Source organism: Biomphalaria glabrata, chromosome 18, assembly GCF_947242115.1.
Source record: "Biomphalaria glabrata chromosome 18, xgBioGlab47.1, whole genome shotgun sequence".
NCBI classification, from domain to species: Eukaryota; Metazoa; Mollusca; class Gastropoda; family Planorbidae; genus Biomphalaria; species Biomphalaria glabrata.
The window spans coordinates 11,861,236-11,883,807 of NC_074728.1; the positions used below are offsets into that span (position 1 = coordinate 11,861,236).

The 22,572-nt window shown below is 36.9% G+C and overlaps 1 protein-coding gene across 2 annotated transcripts; it reads right to left on the reverse strand.

Moving 5' to 3' along the window:
• Nucleotides 1-492: 492 nt before the first annotated feature.
• Nucleotides 493-21,573, reverse strand: LOC106072198 (uncharacterized). 2 transcript variants are annotated; one of them, XM_056017668.1, is made up of 10 exons: nt 21,418-21,573; nt 21,149-21,196; nt 17,236-17,449; nt 8,723-8,773; nt 8,248-8,292; nt 5,375-5,460; nt 3,347-3,514; nt 2,573-2,779; nt 1,809-2,034; nt 493-1,131 (listed from the first exon to the last, which is right to left on the reverse strand). In XM_056017668.1, exons 1-10 carry the CDS (start codon nt 21,440-21,442, stop codon nt 1,038-1,040), a joined length of 1,164 nt encoding a protein of 387 aa, XP_055873643.1. In that variant the 5' UTR covers nt 21,443-21,573; the 3' UTR covers nt 493-1,037. The 2 variants fall into 2 exon arrangements, with proteins under 2 accessions (XP_055873643.1, XP_055873642.1); XM_056017667.1 differs by having other exon boundaries at nt 17,224-17,449.
• Nucleotides 21,574-22,572: the final 999 nt, after the last annotated feature.

Genomic DNA, 22,572 nt, shown 5'->3' on the forward strand with positions numbered 1-22,572 from the left:
ATTCATTTAATTGAATTAAAAATATGAGCCTTTGCAGATACAAATTTATTTAGCTTAGTGACAGGAAGCTCCTGACCTAACAATAAGTGCTTCTAATAGTTGGCAGCAATGATAGTTAAATAAAGCATTGACATTTTGTTTATTTCAGCATCACTCCCTTCGTTCTTCTTTTTTCATTTTCTTGCATGTTTCTTTAAGCTACATTATGTCAACACATTTCATTTTTTTTTTCTTGCTGAATTTTATTGTTTGAAAAACAAACAGCAGACTTGTGATGAACTCTTTAGTTTAAGAAGAGTGGACTGCTGCTTTCTTTGACATTTAGATATTAGGGTTTTTAATCTGCTGCTGGAAAATGAAACTTCTTTGTTAAAAAAAAAATCTCTTAAAAAGCTGCAAAGGAACAAAATCGATTAGCGGTACATCACTAGGATGATAATATACAAACAAGTATCAAGATTTAAATTAAAAAAAAAAAAGCTGAAATCCAAATCAGTGATGCAATATTTTATTACTGAGGTAACCTTGAACTTGGATTCACAATAAATACATATGGTTCAGTTATAAACGCACATTTTAATGTCCATTTGATACGGTATGTCATTACTGATATCCAGATTCTGTAAATTGATTCCTTTGCTTCCTAGACTGAGCCCTACCAATTTAAAATATTTATGCATGAAATTGGAGACAATTTTTACTCATACTTTTAATAGAGAATTACTGTTGTAGTGGGTGAACAGGTGTATAGAAAAATACAAGAGGAGCACATGTAATGTAAAAAACTAAACCTACCACATTCTATTCTACTTTCAGTTTGAAAAATGACACAACAAAATGTTTTGTCAATAATTATTCAGGCTTCTAGAACCTGAAGAAAATCAATGATTGCTACACTTTGCACCCCTCCCTTTTTCCCAACCAGAGTGTCCATACAATTCAAATATCACTATTTTTGCTTTTTGATCAGGAGACTTTATTTCCAACCACACTGCATGTAGACATTTAGAATAGAATTAAAGTACCGGGCAATTATTTCAATCAATCACTGTCTCAGTTTCTTCTATCACATGTCTCTTGTAAGTGGAGCTTATTTCTGTTATCATGTTGTCTCCTGGATAACTGCTAGCGCTGTAATCAAGATTAAAATGAATTTATCAAATTTAATTTTTTTTAAATTCCTACTATTAGCTCATGCTTTCTTCATAGACAAAAGAAATTTTATCATTTATTGTGACAACTTTTCATTATCCTATCAAGCTGAAATTTCCCACATCAACATTTTAATATTTCAAAAAGATGACTTCATTGATTAATTAATTAACAATTACATTGTATTATTTTTTTTAATGAGTAATGAGTATCAGTAATATCATTTAGCATATGCCCTCCCTCCCCCCATTGAGCTGTGTAAAATCATTAGATGGACTGTAAAATAGAGCTCTAATGTGCAAATCTCATTGAAAAGGCTCCTTGCAATAATAAAGTATTACAAGAAATGTATAAAATGATAAATCATAGGCCGCCAATACCTTCATAAATCAGAACAAAGAATAGAAAGTGCATTGATAATAACAAAGAAATAATAATCATAAGGCAGAAGTCATAAAAAAAAAATAAAAAAGGAAAGTTGAAAATGCAAGGAAAAGAATAACTTTCCATTTTACCACTTCATATGCTGAGATATATTCAAATCTGTTCAAAATTATGAAACATAAAATATGTGTTAGTCGTTACTACAATATCTTATTGCTAATGCTATGCTCAACTGAGCCACCCCTAGTTACTACACGGGTTAAAGCCTCTACCTATTGGTGGTGTAGCTCATTGGCATACTGTTGCTGGTGGTCTGAATTCTCTCATGGTAGACAGATGGTTGGAGAGTAGAAGTGTTGCTTGTAGTCTGCAGTGTCATGGGATAGGCTGTTGGTTTGATGAGAGTAGAGGCAATCTCATTGAGCTCTTGGTCTGTTATGGGATTCTTGTCACCAAATGATATTTCTGCCACAGCATTCATTGAACTGGACCTAATGGCTTTCAGAAAGAACACAATTGAGCTACATAATTGTATCCATATTTGAAAGGAAACATTGTATGTATTTAGTAAAAAAAAAATGTAAAAAAAATCATTTGAAAATGGTGTATTCATAATTGTATTCATTTAATACAAATCAGTGTTAATAAATATAAGATATAATTGCAAGAAAAATAAAGAAGCAACCAAATTTGTATGTGGTGAGGGAGGTAACGAAGGGGAATGGTGGCTGAGTGGTTAAGCGCTTGGCTTCTTAACCTAGGGTCCTAGGTTTGAATGTCGGTGAAGACTGGCACCCCTGAGTCCAACCAATTCTAATGGGTACCTGAACAAGTTGAGGAAAGTAAATGTGGTTGTTTGTGGTGCTGGCCTCATAGAATACGAATCATGATTAAATATTTCCATTTTGGTTAATTAATTTTTATAAAAAAAAAAAAACTTACCCCCCAAAATCTTGCATGGTCTATTAATTCTGTTATTATTCTAGACAGAAAGTTTAAGATGACCCATAGATGCAAAGCTATGTAGCCTACTTACTACCATCTGAAGTGGACAAATCCCCATGATTTGGCTTACATACTGCTGTCACGGCATAGCCAGAACTTTCTCTTTGTAGAGTTCCAGAAGAATCTACTCTGTTTGAGAATGTGACCTCTTTAGGAGTCATGAGACTTTCTATGTCAGTAGCACTGTAGCTCCTGTTTCTAAACCTGAGAGATGAATTCCCAGCACTGTTTCTAATGACTGAAATAAGATGTACAGGAAACATAAAAAAAAAAAAATATTTGTTCAAATGTTTTTCATAATTCAAATTAAGCCAAGGCTTATTTGTACAGAATTATAGTAAAATTATCATCAGATTTAAACATATTTTTATTCATCTCAATAGCAACAAAATCCTAATGCTTTCATTTTGTGATATGATTTTTGGTACATTGGCAGTACTACATGCGCATCTTAGTGTAAATGTAAAATGGTGCGAATCCGTGCTGAAAGGAGAGGAGAACAAAAATGGAGGAATAGAAACTAAATAGTGTTGATGTATTGTTAAGAGTCTCTTCAAATAACAAAATGTAGCAGGCAGTAGTCAGACCATGTCATACCATTTTATCTTTATAGTCTATTAAATTGTTTTAATCTAAAATAATCAATACATTTTTATAAAATTTCTATGGAGCTGCTTAAGATATAATTAGCACAATAAAACTGTGTGTGGAGTAACAGATGTGTGGGACTCCTTCCATCAAAGAAAGTCTATAAGTATAGAATAATAAAGCCTAAGATAAACTGACAATGTTACAAAAAACTTACTCTGATGCTTATTCATTGAAATAGACTCTTCACCAAATTGTCTCTGACAGCTGTTCCTCCAGTCTTTAGAGAATAAAACTTTCCTGTCATTCTCACCATACAGACTGTCCAACTCTGAGGTCGAAAACCAGCCTTCATCTTCACTGTAGGCTTCATTCAAGAAGCCATCTTAAGCAAAAAAGAAAGTTGTTTTTTTTTTTTAAATAAAAGCTAATTGTATGTACAATTTAAAAAACAGAACAAAAAAAAAACGATTAAAAACATCTAGCTTTAATGGGGTAGTCTACCCCATTATATTTTTTTTTACTTCTCTTACTTTTACAATAAAATTTTAATTAAAGTATTAAACTACTTACAAGTCTAGATAGACATTATTAGAAGAAAAAAAAAATTTTTGTTTGCTAAATTGTCCACTCTGTTTTGTTTTTGGTTGCATTGGGCAAAATTAAGAGCTTGCTGTAAATCATTTTTTTCTGAAACTATAACAGTTCGAGTGTTTTAATAGTTTGAGTGTTTTGGTCTTTTGGAGTAGTTTAGTAAAATTTATCCGTATTTTTTTAAACAGACTCTCAGATTTAAAAAACAAAAAAAAATCATGCCAGTGATAGCATACCATGTTCCCCTTGCTCCAAGAGGAGCAAATTCCTTTTAAACCTTATAAAACATCTTATCTATTTACTAAGCTAACATTAACTTAAATATTTTTTTAAGCATTTTTTTTACCTATGATTTCAGTAAAATAAAACAAAACTATAAAGGGACACATTTGCTAGTGGGAAACTTTTCTAAATAACAAAATGATTAGGAAGAGAGGAATTATCATCATTATCAATTCCATGACTTGCGTTGTAGGTGTGCTGTGATGTTAGGTGTATCTAATCCCACCAATTTTTCCCAGTCAGCAGCTGCACTGAGCAGAATATCAAGAAAGAGGCCAGTCCATTCTTTCACATTGTCCATAGAGCTTTTCTTCTGACAGTGTTTTTATTCATGTTTTTCCACTGTACCTTGAAGGATGATTTTTGACAGAGAGTTGTGTCTTACTGCATGACCTAACCAGCTCAGCTTTGTCTCTTCACAATATTGAGTCGTTTCTCCTTTTTGTCAAAGTGTTGACTGTGAAAGTACAAACTAATAAGTTATCTTTTTCTGATACCTTATACACAGCAGTTTTTTTTGTATCATTTACTCTCAAAAGATTGTAGATTTGGCATATAATAATCACTTTGAACAGCACTTTTGTTGTCTATGATGTTTATACTATAAGGTAACCATGTCATTTAGTACTTGTTTCCAACTGTCATCATTATGATCCCAAGTTCTAACCCTGTTTGCCTTGCTGTCCTAGAGGAGATTTGAATAGGAACAGAATAACTCTTTCTAAAGGATTGTCTGAAAACTTATAAAACAAATTAAGACATGATTCTGTAATGGCTCTCACTAAAGCTTTTTGTAAACACTGCACAACACAATAAAACCAACTCAAAGAACTTGACAAATCACAGTCAATAATTTACAATGGGCAACACATAACATGGACTGTACCAATGCTTCACTGTAAATGATTGATGTCCTATGAACTTTGTACTCTGTACCAAACTCTACTGGCCTCTTTGTCTCATCCTGGGCTTGTATTTGATTCAAATGTTCTGAACAGACTTTGACCTGGGCTCAGTAAGACTGGATCTTGAATTGTGACTTCTTTGATCATGAATTGTAAAGGGACTTGACTCTTTATAAAAGGGTTCTGAAATATCTCCTCAGAACCTCACTCATTCCTTCTGGATGATCACTTGACCATTTCCCATGTGAAGGGCCTGAATAGTGTTCACAACACAGATCTTTCCTGAAGCATCACCATGTGACCGGTTGTCTAGTTTTGGCCTGTGTTATCTGTCTCAGCTGATTACAAACACAACTGTTGCTACCAGTTAAAACAATAGTATATCCTTGACTAAAGAATATGAAGCACTTTGTTATGAGAAACAAAGAGGGTATAAAAAACCAACTTTACTTAGTATTACTTACCTCCCTTCTTCCTTAGTTTTGAATCATTTTTTGATAAGTCTGCATCTGATGTGGTCTTGTGCTTCAGCGTTTTAGCATCTGAAAATCTAAATCACAAAGTAAAATACAAATATTCTATAATGCAATGCATCAAAAAAAAAAGAACAAGGTTCTGTATTTTAAGTTTCCACATCATTGCTTGGTATGGCAATCTAAATATTAAAAAAATAGAAATAAACTTTATAAAATTCTAAATGCTGCTAGTAAGATCATAGGCAACAAACAAACAGCTCTTGACACCTATTTGAGAAAGATATTGCTAAGAAAGCTATACAAATTCTAAACATAAACAATTACCCTCTTCTTCATGATTTTCACATTATACCATCACAAAGAAGACAGAAGACACTGATTACAAAAACAAATAGACACAAGAACTCTTTTATTCCTTGGGCAATTAAATCATTGAACAAAATGTAACTTACTGTTGTTAATTTTACATGTATGTTTAAGAGAAACTGAGGCATGAACATATATTTTGTGTTATATCATACACATTTTTAGCGGCCCCCATAAGGGGAAAAAGCCGCTATTAGGTTTGTGCAAAATGTCCGTCTGTCACACTCAGATCTCGAAAACTAGAAGAGATATGAAAAATATTATTTCATCATTAAATGCGGCTTGAAAAGTTTAGGTGCTACTTTTGGTTTTCTAAAAGCAAACCGTTTAATTTTTAAAATTAATTATGCAAGCGATTTTTTCATAAAAATACACCAATTCTAAAACAATTACGTAAATGTAAGGGAGGCAATGTTACAATATGCTAACAAAGATGGACAATTTTTGTGTATTTTCAGTATCACTAAGTCAAATATATTTTAAAAATGTACAGGAAATGTTTACAACAAATATAAATAATAGTTAAAGATGTTTTTTTCTGGTCAACTAGCTGCTAAAATTAAAAGAAAACATTTCTGTTTGTTTATAAAGGTTAATAATGCATTTGGATGTAAATATCACGCACATTTTTTTAATGGACTCTTTATGCAGCGATTTTCGTGCAGTAGCGTAACGTCGCTACATGATCAGGTGCTAAACCAATTCCGTAAACTTTTTAAAAAAATCAGATTTGATTTATTTTTTGTTTAGTGCCCCCATCCAAATAAAAGAAGATTATTTTTGTGCGTTTTGTCTGTTGGTCGGTCTGTCCGTCACGATTAGATTAAAAAAACTAGAACTCTAAAAGCTATTGAAAATCTGTTTACACTTTAATGTTCCTCCCATAACATCTCAATAGTTTTAAGTATCTAAAAATTGATTATTCCGGATTTTTTTTTGTGCAAAACTAATCAACCCCAACAAATGTTTGTTTGCTCTTCTAATTTATATTACATTCAATTTCCATGCTTAAACGTTGCAAAAACACATTATCAATAATATGTTGTTCCGTTTTTTATGTAAATAGCATATTAATGCTAAATCAAAATCTCTATACTGACTTATATTTCATTAAGTGTAAAAATGTTCCGGATATTGTTTTATAAAGCATGAATTATGCCTAATGATTGTTTGAAATCGCATAATTTACTAATATTACACTTATATTATTTGACAATGCGTCACTATAATTTGGTTATCAATATCAAATTGTTCCGTATTTTCATCTTTAAACAAATTTTAAAAATATCGACAATAGGTTGTTCAGGGCTTTAAAAAAAAGTAATTTACTAGAATTGATTACTGAAAATTACTTTTTAGACATTTTTTTTTCTTGCTAAAACATAACATAGAAGTTTTGTAATCGATAAAGAAAGTTCCGTATTTTGTTTCTTACAAATCGTCGCCAGAAATTTCCGAATTTATTTAAAAATCTACTAACGCCAAATAATTGTTTGAACTCCCTCTTCTAATTAATTAACAAATAATCTTCTCATTTACGAAATAATGTTTTTACGGATTTTTATGAAAAATATTTTAACTCACTACTCTCTTACAGTACATTTAACTTTCGTAATGATAAAGGCGATTTTTAGTCTAGCTAGGCCGTGTGACGTAGTGTTTTTTTTTCTTTTGACGTCATATGGAATGAATTCTTTAAATGAAATGCTAAAAGAACGCACTCGGTGCACCAATGTCTATGAACACTCGATAAATGGCTCGTAATGATGAAGGCGATTTTTATTCTAGCTAGGCCGTGTGACGTAGTGTTTTTTTTTTCCTTTGACGTCATATGGAATTAATTCTTCAAATGAAATGAAAAAAGAACTCGGTATAGTAATGTTTATTAAGCCTCGTTATGTGACTCGCGTTTAAAAAAGGAATGATATCTTGATTTAGATCTAATCTAGATTTTTAAAACTAGATCTAGATTTTTATTACAGTATATCTAGATCTGGATTTATATTCTAATTAAAATTATTCTAGATTCTAGATCTAGAATTTCTAGATCTAGTTTAGACTAAAATAGACTAGATTAAGATGTAGAATTTCAATTTCTAAACTTAAAGTGTAAAAAAAAAGTGTAGATTTTCATTTCCAAACGTTTTGATCAATATTGTAATGTTTTAATATACTAAAACTAATCTACTATTTTTTATTTAATTTAAATTTAAATTTACGGCAAATGAATCTTTGAAACATTATTACTTTTGACCATCAAAATTAAATCACCTCTTGAATATTATTTGCAAATATGCAGATCCGACAGGGATCCGACTTCGACACAAACACAAACTCTCTTTGTAATCTTGTTTTTTGCTCAAATTATGTATTGTATCTTTTTGTAATGTACAATTGTTAAACAAATTTCCTCACGGATAATAAAGAGTTACAATTATTATTAGATAATATGGTATGATTACTAAATATTGACAAATTGTACTTCAAAAACAAACCCAATCGAACTTTCAGTTGTCCATGGTCTTGGTATTTTCATATCTCTGCCAAGAAGAAAACAGACTTTTAAAAAAAACATACTTACGATACTTACACTTACATTATGGAAATCTACAGCCTAATATTGTAATATAAGGTACGGTTTTAAGATTATTTACTGGCAAATTTATTTAAGATAATATGGAATAGAGCAGAAGTCCAGAATAGGACGTGAAAAGATGGAAAAAAAGATCTATGTTATTAATTAAAGATGAATTTTCTAGCCTTCTTAACAGAAGATAGACTCGTTACTCGTATCCATGCAAGTATACAGATGCATAATTTGAATGTTATATTTGTATCCATTTAATATTGAAATCTTTACAGACCTAGAATCTAATATTTTAATTCAACACAATTAGACCCCATCCATCCACCCAATCTATCTATTCTATTAGATCTATTGGCTTTTAAAAAGTTAAAATATACACTTACACCGCCGTTAAATTAACTTTTGAACTGCTGTTGCCATGAGACTTCTTGCCACTGAAAATTATAAATATTTTTATGTTTTAAAGATCTTAAATCTAAAATTAAAATTTATTTTATAGTTATTTATACTCAATCGATGTAAGGTTTGGCTTCTAGATCTAATATAGGTTACTTTGTTTATTCATTTATTTAAATGGTACACACTGAACAATGACCTTATCTTATATGATACAAATGTTTCTTAAAAAAAGAAGATGATTACGTATTACGCGTCATGCATTTAATCATTCATATTAACCAATGACCAAAATTCTGCCAAGTCACTGGTTTTCCTGGCTAGCTCAGACAACCCATTCCATGTTCTTGTAATAGCGCTAGGGAAGAAAGCATTTGCTTATTTTCTTAGATCTCCAGGTGTTCTTCAGCTGATGGAAGGCTGGTCGAGTTTTACCAATGTGGGTTTTTGACATCTGCATCTACATTGTTGTCTAGGACACTGTCGAGAAAGGTGAAGCTTTCCACATCTTTCAGCGCCTCGCCATGGACCTCTACCTGTTTATGGTAAGACCCATTCTAGTCTGCAACCATGCTTATCTTTTCCTGCGTCTGCTGTTGTTTGCGAAAAAGAAGAGCCAGGTCATCTGCAAAGTTAAGGTCATCTAGCTGTTTCCACAGTGTCCACTGTATACTGTTCCGCTTCTGGTCTTTTGCTGTATTCATGACCCAATCTATGGCTAGCAGAAACAAGAAGGGAGAGAGTGAACAGCCTTGTCTCACTCCTGTTTGGACTTCAAATTCGTGCATCAGTTGTCTGCCATGCACTATTCTGCAAGTCATCCCCTGATGATATTTGTTTGTTTTTTTCATGCACTCCAAAGTGCAAAAAGGAGTGTCCTAGGAATGGACTAAGGTCTAGATCTTCCGAATAGTAATCTTAATTTGTGAAGGGACGTATGGAACTTACAAATCGATTTCCTGTAAGGATAATACACATTCTTCATTCACTCTGAGTCTGGTTATTAATACTTAGCATATAGATGTAATTATGTAGATTTAGGTCTTAGAGGCCTCTGTAAATTAGGTCTATACTACTGGGTACAACAACGTACGCCACCAGAGCCACACATTCTGTTAGAGAGAACCATGGTTAAAGTAAGCGGATATTTCAGTTTTAGTTTTTAGTTAGAGTGGTAGAAAGCTGCACTATTTACAAAGCTAATATCAATTCAGTCTGTCTGTCCATCTGTCTGTCTGATAAAAATTGTGTACACGTTATTACCCCCACTCCCATTCTCTGATCAATCTGAAACTTCATTGACATAGATTTTAGACTTAGGTCCTGCCGCGCCGTTCGGCGCATTGGGCGGCAAGCTGTCTCCATAAAGATCTGTCGCTGTCACTGGAAATGTCTGAAGCCTTCTCCCACCCGGTGTTTACTGTTTTGAGGTCTTCCATGAAAGTGTGGCGCCAAGTTATACGAGGACGTCCCTGTTTGCGCTTTCCTCGTATTGGCCTCCATGCCTTCGCAACTCTTCGTATGCGTTGTTCCTTTTGTCGGAGAACGTGACACTACTCGGGGCTACAAGTAAATGCATTCAAGAAATGACGGAGAGCCTAGTTAGAGAGGCACACACACACACACAATTGGCCTCCTCATAAACTTGGATGGACAAGTTGACATACCTTGGCAGCATCATAAAAAAACGATGGGGATGCCTACCATGATGTAGCGAGCAGAATAGGAAAGGCAGGGAGCATTTTCCAAAGGCTGCAGCCTATTTGAGCAAGCCAAGCCATTGGACTTGAGACAAAATACACCTCAACACAATCGTCATCTCCAACAGCACCATATACACGCGAGACATGGATGTCATCTGCCGACATTGAGAAAAGATTAAATGTGGCTCAGCAAAAATGGTTGAGAAGAATTTTGAGAGTCAGTTATACAGATCGGGTCTCAAACAAGGAAATCCTTTTCCGAACATGAAGTCGAACACTTATTGAGCTTGTGACAGAGTGTCATTGACATAGACAAGGCATGAATCAATAAAAAAAAAGTAACCAATTAGACAATTAATTACTGGTAATTCATTGTTTAATAGCATCAGGGAAAACTAATTTCTTCAGTATTCACAGATATGGCTAAATTTGTTAATGGTGTTATAACCCTATTGGCGGCGCAATAGGGTTAACTGTAGGTTCAGTTGACACACGTGAACTCAGGCAAATCATCGACAATGTCTGAACCCAACAGACGATTGGTCTGCTGACTAGACAAGAAGGAGAAGCCCTGATGGTGATGAAGAAAGTCAAGTAGAGCTTGATGCAGAAGATGAGGGATCTTCGCAAGTGGAGTGTTGCCAACTTGCCCCACGAGTATGTCCTCCGGACAAGGCTGAAGATGATGTGTGCCACTATTTCCCCTCTTGTGGACCCGAACCCCATTCCCAAAGCCCTTCTCTTGAAAGCCTTACGAAACAAACTGTCGGGCCAACGATCTTGGTGACTCTGGTGTTAAGTGGCTGCCCTCAGTGGTGAATGACAGAAGAGGGCGACGTTTGCTGAGTCCAAGGTGCATGGTGATGGAACAACGACGTCAGTGTAACAAGATGAAGGTCGACTGGAAGAGAAGAAAGCGACGTTTGCTGAATTCAACGTGGATGGCGATGCGACCATGACGTCAATGAAACTAGGTGAAGGTCAGCTGGAGAAGACGAAAGCGACAATGCTGAATACAACGCAGATGGCTCCACCGAGATGGCAATATTGTCGCCCCCAGCGATAGACCTCCACCTGCATCGATTCACCTCCATAGCCCATGTCGTGAGATAGATTTTGTACAGGGCGGACAAATCTGAGAAGGGGGCAGTGTTATAACCCTATTGTCGGCGCGATAGAATTAACTGTAGGTACAGCTGACACACGTGAACTCAGGCAAATCACTCAGGTCAACGGCTGGCGATGAACAAGGGACAGTACTGCTAGTACACACAAATATGACCCGTGTTATGGTCATGTGATCGAAAGCCTTCGTGGACCAGAGACACAGTGTGTAAGAAAGGGCAGTTCAAGACAGGAAAGCGAGGAGACTGGGACTGTGAGTCGGCCATGAAGTCGGTCCTGGCGGAGTCCTCAAGTGAATATACGAGTCCAGGAAGAGATAGAGACAGTAGAGTTTAGTACGGTGATGTACAGTGTAGCATTTTTAGTTCTTGATGTGTTGCCCATTGTCTAGTATTGGCTGTTACCCTGTTATCTACTCATTAAAGTACCAGATTATTTGAAACTCTTTGTTATCAAGTTCTTGATGTGTTGATTTGTTGTGTGTTGAGCAGTTGTTTACAGAACGCCACATTAGAATTAGAAGATCGTAACAATAATAATTGTTAACGCTATATTTCTCCCTCAAGCTTTCTCCGATCAAGTTGATACTTTAAGCAATTATTTAGTGTACCTGATAAAACATGAATCAATAAACACAAACACTCGGTCAATTAATTATTGATGATTATTTTTTTTTATTTCGAATAAGGGATACAACTTGTACATTATTGGTAGATACAGTTTTAAGGACGAAATTCTTCCCATTTAGATATTGTTTTTTTAAAGAATTAAAAAAAATATTTTGCTTGTTTTTGAAAGATAAACTACCAAGTCACTACTAGGTTCAACTTTGACATGTAATCGGATTAATTAGTTAACAAAATTAATTAGTATTTTCCAGTGGCGTAGCTAGAGTATATGATGCCTGGTGCGGTACCTCAACTTGATGCCCCCTGCCCCCCAAAAAAAAACAAAAAAAAAAACAACTAACTAATTAATAACATTGCAAAACCTGTTCAAAATAATATAAATAAATAAATCAAATATTGTTAATTAAAAAAAAATCACTTTTACATAAACATTCTACAAATGAATTTTACGCGCTTTCTTGCTGGCAAAAGTATCAATAATTTTATCGAAATCCATTTTTTTCCACCAGCTCTTGTTCAATGGACAAAATGGCCAAATTAGTGAGTCGTAAATTTGTCATCGTTGATCGCAAGTAATTCTTGATCAATTTAAGTTTGGAAAAAACTTCTCTCGCATGTAGCGACGCTTACCGCAATAGTAAAAAATATGCGATTCATGATGACTATATTCGGGACTGAATCATCTAGCTGATATTTTTTTTTTTTAAATTTCAAGAGCTCAACAGGTTTTGAAAATTCGATGGCTTCTGATGAAACTGTGACAAACCGTTGAAGCCTCTTTCGCTCCAGCAGAAATTCGTTTTATCAATGTCGCTAGGAGTAAAATCGAGATTGATTTCGACCTGAGGATTTAATAGCTGGGAAGGCGACAAAAATTCATATCTATCTGCTACATCATGAAGTTGCTCGAATCGGGTGATTATTTCTTGAACAATCCTGTCCAAGGTAGAAAAAATTTCCCTTCGTAGCTCTTCTTTGTGTGTAAGTACAGAGTAGTCACTTTTCTCACCAGGCATCTTTTTCTTAAGGCCAATACGTTTTTGAGGCTCTGTACTGATTCTCAGATCTGAACACACGCTTTCGGCAAAGGTAATGCTGGCTTCAGCGATGTCCTCTCGATTACTACTTAAAAATGTCTCTAATGTTTTTAGTTTGAGTGAGCAGTCTCGAATAGACAATCCTTTTTTTTTTGAAGGGAGAATTGCGCATCATTAATTTCAGTTAATACAGGAGCCCAAAATCCAAGATAAGTGGGAAAATTAAAAGACTGAACAGCAACCTGCTTCAGATCTAGTCGATGAATTTTCATCTCTGCTAGTTAATGTCTCCAGAGTTTGAGCAGGCAATGAATAGTGACTTCTAGAATACGTTTTTGGACACCGTAGTTTTGACCTTTCATGACCGCAGCATTATCATAGCCTTGACCCCTGCAGTCCATTATGTCTAAGCCATTCGAACGCAGTTTTTCTAGAATCATCTCAGCGATTCCAGCAGCATGCTTGTCCTTTGTGTCGATGAAGTCAATAAAAGACTCACGAACCTGCACCCCGTCATTATCCATAACAACGCTCCGTAAAATTTGGGAAGTTTGATCCAGCTTTAAGATGTTAGGTGTACTGTCAAAAATAATAGAGAAATATTAGGCTTGTTTTACTTGCTGTATGATTTGTTTTTTAGCGTGATCACCCAATATTGTAATAAATTCATTTTGTATTTGTGGAGACATGTATGTATTCGGTCTGGAACAAAGGTTAGTTCGAAGCACATGCTCCCTCAAGAGTGGATCGTACTTTGATTGTAAATTTACTAACTCTCCAGGTTTTCGTCTCTTGTATAATCAAATCTTGGGCCTTGTTGTCCATATTGTTTCCTACTCTCAGGCGAACTTCAAGTTCCCTCTAAGCAAGCGATGACTGAATGTGAGCTCTGCTGGTCTCATGTTTTTCTATTTTCGGGGATAACCTCCACCACTAATTGAATCCATCTTTGGATTTAAATGAAGATTATGAAATCTTAACAAATGTGGCCTCTTTACATTTAAGGAGGGAAAGGGCGGTACTTACGGCCTACGAGCGCTACAAAAGGGGCGACTCTAGGCTACCCACCACAATCTTAGTGCAACAGTGGAGAGAGAGGAACCGCATAAAAATGCGATCGTTCCTCCACATTGCGGCCAATTTGTCAAAATCATCTGGGCTCTCCGATGATAGAATTCCTATTAGAAGAATTAGTACTTGCCCTCCCACAAATAAACATGTCCCTTATAGGGCAAGAGCCACCAAGAGGCGATTAACACCTGCCATACTCCAAAACTTGGCATCAGCTACACTAAGGTCCTACCCATCAGATGCCATTTTCTGCTACACCGATGGGTCGGTAATGAGGGACCCCGATAGATCTGGGTATGGGGCCGTTATAGACTACACAGACTGGACAGAACCAGAGATGCCGATTTCTCCGTCTGAGCTTAAAAGGGTTTTGAGGCGCCAGCCAGACTAGTCAGTCTTGAGCACTGTTCATCATTTTGTTTACGTTACAGTATTAAAATTAACTAGTTAGTTAAAAAAACTCGTAGAAAACAAAGGTTAGCTTATTTTAAAAAATTGACATTACAATAGAATTATTTCAAAAATTAAACTATTAAGAATCATAAAGAAATGAATAAACTAAGACAATTGTTTAGAGCTAGAGTTTAGTAATATATTTGTAAACTCTATATCTAGATTAAACCAATGGACTAAACAATGAAGTAAAAAAAGGCTGGCCTATCTTCTTCTTCTTCTTTATATTACAGAGCATTGATCAGTGTAGTAACAACATGTACCGTGTGTCCGAAATAAATCTAGTAAATTAGACTCAAACTGTTCTATAGCTTACATTGTATTGAAGAAATAGTCAAGGAGATGAAACAAATAGCGACATGACTAGTTTATAAATCGTTAGTTCATGTTTAAAATACAGTAGTTTATGTTTGTTCGTGTCCATATAATTAGTCGTTTTTACTGAAAAGCTCAGGGAAATAGGAAATTAATACACGCTGGGAGAATTTTGGTGCCCCTCTCCACTTGGTGCCCTGTGCGGCCCGCACCACCCGCACATTGGTAGCTACGCCACTGGTATTTTCAGAAATGAAGATAATAACTTTCTAGCCCAAACTTCCTGCAGTGGATGGCGGCGGACTGGTTTCGTAACTTGAAGCCATCGTGACGAGAGTAGAAAGTGCACACCACCGTATCATTATACCACTCGTTACACCACTCGACCATGTGTTGAACCGAGACCACTCGTTACACCAATCGACCATGTGTTGAACCGAGACCAATCGTTACACCACTCGACCATGTGTTGAACCGAGACCAATCGTTACACCACTCGACCATGTGTTGAACCGAGACCAATCGTTACACCACTCGACCATGTGTTGAACCGAGACCAATCGTTACACCACTCGACCATGTGTTGAACCGAGACCAATCGTTACACCACTCGACCATGTGTTGAACCGAGACCAATCGTTACACCACTCGACCATGTGTTGAACCGAGACCAATCGTTACACCACTCGACCATGTGTTGAACCGAGACCAATCGTTACACCACTCGACCATGTGTTGAAGCGAGACCAATCGTTACACCACTCGACCATGTGTTGAACCGAGACCAATCGTTACACCACTCGACCATGTGTTGAACCGAGACCAATCGTTACACCACTCGACCATGTGTTGAACCGAGACCAATCGTTACACCACTCGACCATGTGTTGAACCGAGACCAATCGTTACACCACTCGATCATGTGTTGAACCGAGACCAATCGTTACACCACTCGACCATGTGTTGAACCGAGACCAATCGTTACACCACTCGACCATGTGTTGAACCGAGACCAATCGTTACACCACTCGACCATGTGTTGAACCGAGACCAATCGTTACACCACTCGACCATGTGTTGAAGCGAGACCAATCGTTACACCACTCGACCATGTGTTGAACCGAGACCAATCGTTACACCACTCGACCATGTGTTGAACCGAGACCAATCGTTACACCACTCGACCATGTGTTGAAGCGAGACCAATCGTTACACCACTCGACCATGTGTTGAACCGAGACCAATCGTTACACCACTCGACCATGTGTTGAACCGAGACCAATCGTTACACCACTCGACCATGTGTTGAACCGAGACCAATCGTTACACCACTCGACCATGTGTTGAACCGAGACCAATCGTTACACCACTCGACCATGTGTTGAACCGAGACCAATCGTTACACCACTCGACCATGTGTTGAAGCGAGACCAATCGTTACACCACTCGACCATGTGTTGAACCGAGACCAATCGTTACACCACTCGACCATGTGTTGAACCGAGACCAATCGTTACACCACTCGACCATGTGTTGAAGCGAGACCAATCGTTACACCACTCGACCATGTGTTGAACCGAGACCAATCGTTACACCACTCGACCATGTGTTGAACCGAGACCAATCGTTACACCACTCGACCATGTGTTGAACCGAGACCAATCGTTACACCACTCGACCATGTGTTGAACCGAGACCAATCGTTATACCACTCGACCATGTGTTGAACCGAGACCAATCGTTACACCACTCGACCATGTGTTGAACCGAGACCAATCGTTACATCACTCGACCATGTGTTGAACCGAGACCAATCTTTTCTTTATACCACTCGACTAGGTTTTGAACCGTGACCATTCGTTATAAAATTGTCTCAGCTGAACTTATGGTGACACCCAACTAAAGTAGTTTTTTTTTTTTTAAAGAACTGATACAAGCAAAGTACGCCTATTCAAACACGTTGTTGCACAATTAAGACCCAGCTTTTAGTGTTGAAGTTTCCTTTGGTAGGGGTGTTTGGGGGAGGGATGAAACCACCCTTAGCAACACCAGTACTGAGTAGTCTACTCATCAATCAACACCATCTCCCTTAACCTTCCCCTGAACATTGACCATATTTGGCCGATCTAGACCCCAGATGCCTTGTAAATCTTACCTAGAAGCTGACCTGCTTCCTTTTGAACAGCAAAATCCACGTCTGCCACAACACAAGCCATAAGGGCACAAGCAACACGTCAGCAAGTACAGCAAAAACAAAAACAGGGCCAGAGCCAATATTAGAGCAGCCAGCAGAGCAGTGTCATTGGCTGAGAGGCCGGAACTGACACCATGGCCGCCACTGTCAGTTGGTACGTCAATATACTCCAGCTTGTTTACTGAAACTAAAGGAAGTTAGTTTGACTCTAATTCAATCATTCAATGCAAATAATACACATATAAATAAAAAAGGGAGCCTCAACGTTGGCTTGTTTTATTTTTTATTTTTTTATTTCTTGTAGGCGCGCTATTAGCTTGCAAAATCTTCATGGAATCAGGGTGGGCGTACACTAGTTGGACATAGATTTCGAAAAAGTCTCTACCGGTTTTCATAGTCAATATACTCCAGCTTGTTTACTGAAACTAAAGAAAGTTAGTTGGACTCTAATTCAATCATTCAATGCAAAAAAGACACATATCCATAAAAAATAAAAAAGGTTCCTCTACGATGGCTTGCTTTTTTATTTTATTTCTTGTATTAGCTTGCAAAATCTTCATGGACTCAGGGTGGGCGTACACTGGTTGGACATAGATTTCGAAAAAGTCTCTAAACGGTTTTCAAATAAATTTGACGGTTCATATATAAATTATGGAACACTCAAATATAATCATCTTAAAATTAAATTTGGTCTGGAGATCTACATCTTGAACACACATCAGTGGAAATTCCTGCTTGTATTTAATAAAGAGTCAAATAAAAAAAAAATTAGACATTCATAGACATTTTGCGCACCGCCTTATGTAGAAATCGGTCTAGACTCTAGACTATTGTCTCCTTCTGTTCTTAAGCCTGGATCTATAACATCATTTTGCTTGCCAGAAGTTCGGCTTAAATATTAGTCAAAGCAAGAGTAGAAAGAAGGGTGATAATGCAACGGCGCCTGGTGATTGTAAAATGTTTGTTTGTAAAATGTTTTACTTATTTCGGATGTTCCTTCAGAGTTGAAGATAATTACTTCCTAGTCCAAACCTCCCGCAGGACGACGGGGGATGGGAGCGGGCAGGGTTTGAACCCGGGACCATCGATAAGTCCGAACGACAGTCCAGCGTGCAAACCGCACGACCAGGCAGCCATCCTGCCTATGCCTAATATGCCTATGCAGCATATGCCTAACCTGTGACCGCAGCTGTATCAAAGATTGGCCTCTAGTCACACAAGAATTTGCAAAGGGAAAAGATTGTCTCACGAGACGTAAAATGCCACAGATATAATCAAAGAACTAGAAAAATCTATACCTCTAGCTTGATTAATTCAATCTAAACTCTAGACTACTGTCTTTTAATGTTATCACCAAACTCAAAAGTCATAGTGTTTCTTTTTTTTTTTCTATAATACATTCCATTACTTATTTATTAAGAACAAAATAGTCACTCTTACTAAAAGTCAACAGCTTCCCAAAGGAGGAGTTTAAAACACTCCACTTTCTCTTATATTAACCCCCAACATTTATATAGGGTTATCTTTCTCGAGTATTTTTTTTAAACCGACCCAGACATTCTTATCTTATCTTATCTAATACAGACGTTATTTCAAAAAGAAGATGATTACGTCTTACGCGTCATGCATTCAGTCATGCATATTAACCAATGACTTAAATTCTGCCAAGTCACTGGTTTTCCTGGCTAGCTCAGACAACCCATTCCATGCTCTAATAGCACTAGGGAAGAAGGAGTATTTGTATAAATTTGTCCTAGTATATGGGACGAGGAATGCCAGAAGAAATAGATTAAGGCCATATACATATTATGTGGTCCAGGTAAGTAGCATAAGTTGGCTATGTGTCAAACATTTTACGATCTATTTCTTATAATTCATAGATAAATTATAACTAAATGTATTTAGGGTAGGCCTATAGTCGTGTACTATATTATGATTTAAATTGTTTTGCTTTGTTTCAATACTTTTCTTGACTGTGCAAGGCAATCCGATCTATGTTGAAACAGCATATAGAAAGATGCTCTTCTATAACTTTATCCTATCCAATGGAACAAGAGAAGTGTTTTTATCTTTGTCATTATCGTACAACTTAAAAAAAAACATTTTAAAAAGCTATCAAGGCAACTGCCTTTCTCTCAATGGCACTAAACAAAAAAAATATTTGGTACCGGTACACATTTTTCCAATCACACTGATTTACTATTGTTAGTCTAGGTCTATTACAAATTTAACAATACGACTGGTCCAAACTAATTGATACAATTACAATTGATATTGTTATGACTTTGCCATGCGCACCACCATCCAGGCTAGTGCAGAGATGCGCACTTCTAGTAACCAAACTAGAACAGGATGTTGACATGAAGAGACTAACGATTTCCGCCCAAGTAGAGAGCCAATATGGAGATGATGTGCTCAAGGCAGATGCCCCTTTGTGTTTGTCATGTCTCCATGTAAATAAACGTCTATGTCCTCGTTGAGTTGCCTCACTTAAGTTATTACAATTGGTCTCAGAAGTGGGATTTTAGGCAACTCAACGAGAGGAGGTAGGCTTTGATTACAAAGACATATTTGAAGCTATTACATCAGCTCTCAATTAGAGAGCTACGACAAGAGCTTCGGGACCGAGGTTTAAAACCCGTCGGTAGCAGGGAAACGCTCACGGATCGTCTGCGGCAAGCCCTGATCGATGAAGAAGAAGATCCGGAGACCTACACATTTGAAATTGAACTTGGGATTGTTGAGTTCTTTGGCAGGATACAGGAAGAAATTGATGCAATGCGTGCACAAATCAATAGGATGGGGAGTAAATTAGATGAAAGTGTATTGCAAGTAGAAGGGCGAATAGACCAAAGTGATAAAATTGAGTCGCAAGCAAAAGGAGGAATAAACTCGTTAGGGAAGGAGCAGTTGCCTGGTCAGGACTGTGGCTGCACACACAGTGGTGATGGAGGCGCTGGGGATTGGAGCGCTGTCTGTGACTGTGTTGTGGGCAAGTCTGGCGGGGATGACTTTCATGGCGAGAAACGTGACAACGATTGCTGCGACGATCGCAATGGGATATACAGAATTGAAAGAAAAGAAACAAATGAAGAAACTAGAGAAGTCTGTTATGAGCCTGAAACTTTTGTTCCTGGTATACCTGCAACGAGCCGGACAGATCAAGACAACGTTGGGTGTGCGTCCAAGCTGGCTGCTGTGGACAGCAAGAACACTGTTCTCCAATGGTGAAAGAGAAGGAAATAGAAGGCTGACACACTTGCCAAATGTGAGAAAACAAACACACACTTGAACATAGCACTCTATCCGGAAGAAATGAAGAAACTAACAGTGAATAGTAAAAAACGAGAAATGGACAAGCTCTCATTCGATATACCAGAAAGATGGCACCTATTATAAACTATCCCGTTAGGACCACCTATACTTTTTCACTTCTCCAGCTTAATTGGTTTCATAGCATCATAAAAAATGGCATTATTAAAAAATGGCATATTAACATTTGCTTGTTTAATAAAGAAGTAATGAAATTCAATTTCAAATACTTAACGCTGTACAATCTACATTTCTTTTTGTTAAAGTTATAACTAGACAAAACTACAATTTTAAATAGAGTTATTAAATTAAATAGAAACTATTTTTCATTCAATCAGCAGGATAAAAATTATAAGCATTTCCTAAGGTACAAATAATAAATGTGTGTATGAAAAAATTCCAACTGTCAAAATTAAAGTCACGACATGCTGAATTGAGATTCTTTATCGTAGACCCCCGTGAACATCTCATAGACCCCCAATTCCCTTTTCAACTTTCGTAGACCCCTTGGAAGTTTTCGTAGACTCCTGGGGGTCTATGTAGACTATTTTTCGTATCACTGGTTTATACTTACGCCATTCCTTTTTGTGGCAGAAACAGTAAGGGGAGAATACCCATGCCCCTGAAATGATTGAAAAATAAAGTATTAATACTTCGATAGAGTAATAACTTACTAAACCTACAACTAAAATCTATATTGATACATGAAAAGAATTAAAAGGCATTTTAAGATACATTATGGGCATCTATTTATCTGTTCTATCCATCCACTTATTCTGGGTTTTGAGATAGGATAAAAAGAGATACAATTATTACAACAACGAGGTAAACATGCAAACTTACCAATATTGTCAAATGCTAAAGACATCTTGAGCTCAAACAAAACTTCTGCTCAACTGATACAAATGAAAAACCAGGATGTCTCTACTCAGACTACTTACAAGGCAGTCAATAACTCACCTGCTTGAAACTAGGGGCGGACGAACAGGGGGACAGGTGGGGGCATGACCATCAGACACAAAGTCAAGAGAATACAAGCCGAGTGAATTAAAATGAAAAAATAAATGCCCCCCCCCCGGCTAGTTCTGGCCTACATACCAATGCTGAAGTGACCTATCCAGTCAATCCGACTCAATTCTTAACAAGGTGAAGACTAGTCTGAACGAAGCTAAGACAGGTCAAGCAAGTCAATTCAAAACCTGACTGCGGAGTCTTGAACTAAACAACAAATAAACAACAAAACAGTACGCCCCATAGTCCAATTTAAAGAAGTATTCAAAAGACAGGACTGTATGGCCCAGTGGCGTAGCTAGGGTGGTGGATGTGAGGTCCTGATTTGAAAATCCCCCACATGAGGGAGGGGGGGGCCTCAATTTTTTTTTTACATTAAATATTAAGCCAATGTCATGTTATCTTGCTATTTCTGTTATGTAACTTAGTGACCATGTTGCATGTATTCTACACATTGGACATATTTTTATTACGAACATTATCTCGTGTCATGATGCCGAATGTCAAAATGCAGGGACCCCTTAAAGACGCCAAGCTCCCCGGGATCCCCCAAATCTCTTGCTACGCCACTGAGTATGGCATAACAGAAAATAAAAATTTTAATTATTGGACACAATATCTAGGTCAAAAGTGACTTCGAGTGGCCAGGTAAAGTACTGCACTCGTGATCTCGCTGAAAGTATTACACTCGTCTCTCATGCCAGATAGGTGTGCAAGTGCCGAACAACAAGCAGAGCCTCAAGGAGTCTACTTGGTTCCCACCACCATTCACAAAAGCATCATCAGATATTGACTTTTATCGATGATCTTAGAATGATCGAGTGATTTAGCGCTCTGCTGTAGAGCATATTACCACTCGGGAATGGTAAAAATAATTCTAGGTCATCAAATCCAGTCCGTGTTTAATGACGACGTGGTTTGGTGTTGTGTTGGGCCATTCACCAAAACGTTGGGTCTAAGAAGCAAGTGATCATAAGATTATCGGAT

Excerpts from the sequence above, each read along its gene's own strand:
- LOC106072198 (XM_056017667.1), bottom strand. The coding sequence starts at position 21,442 with ATGTCTTTAGCATTTGACAATATTG. Across the intron at positions 17,450-21,148 it reads CTGCCACAAAAAGGAATGGC|TTTCAGTAAACAAGCTGGAG; the intron begins GTAAGTATAAAC and ends AACTTCCTTTAG. Across the intron at positions 3,515-5,374 it reads AAAACTAAGGAAGAAGGGAG|ATGGCTTCTTGAATGAAGCC; the intron begins GTAAGTAATACT and ends TTTTTGCTTAAG.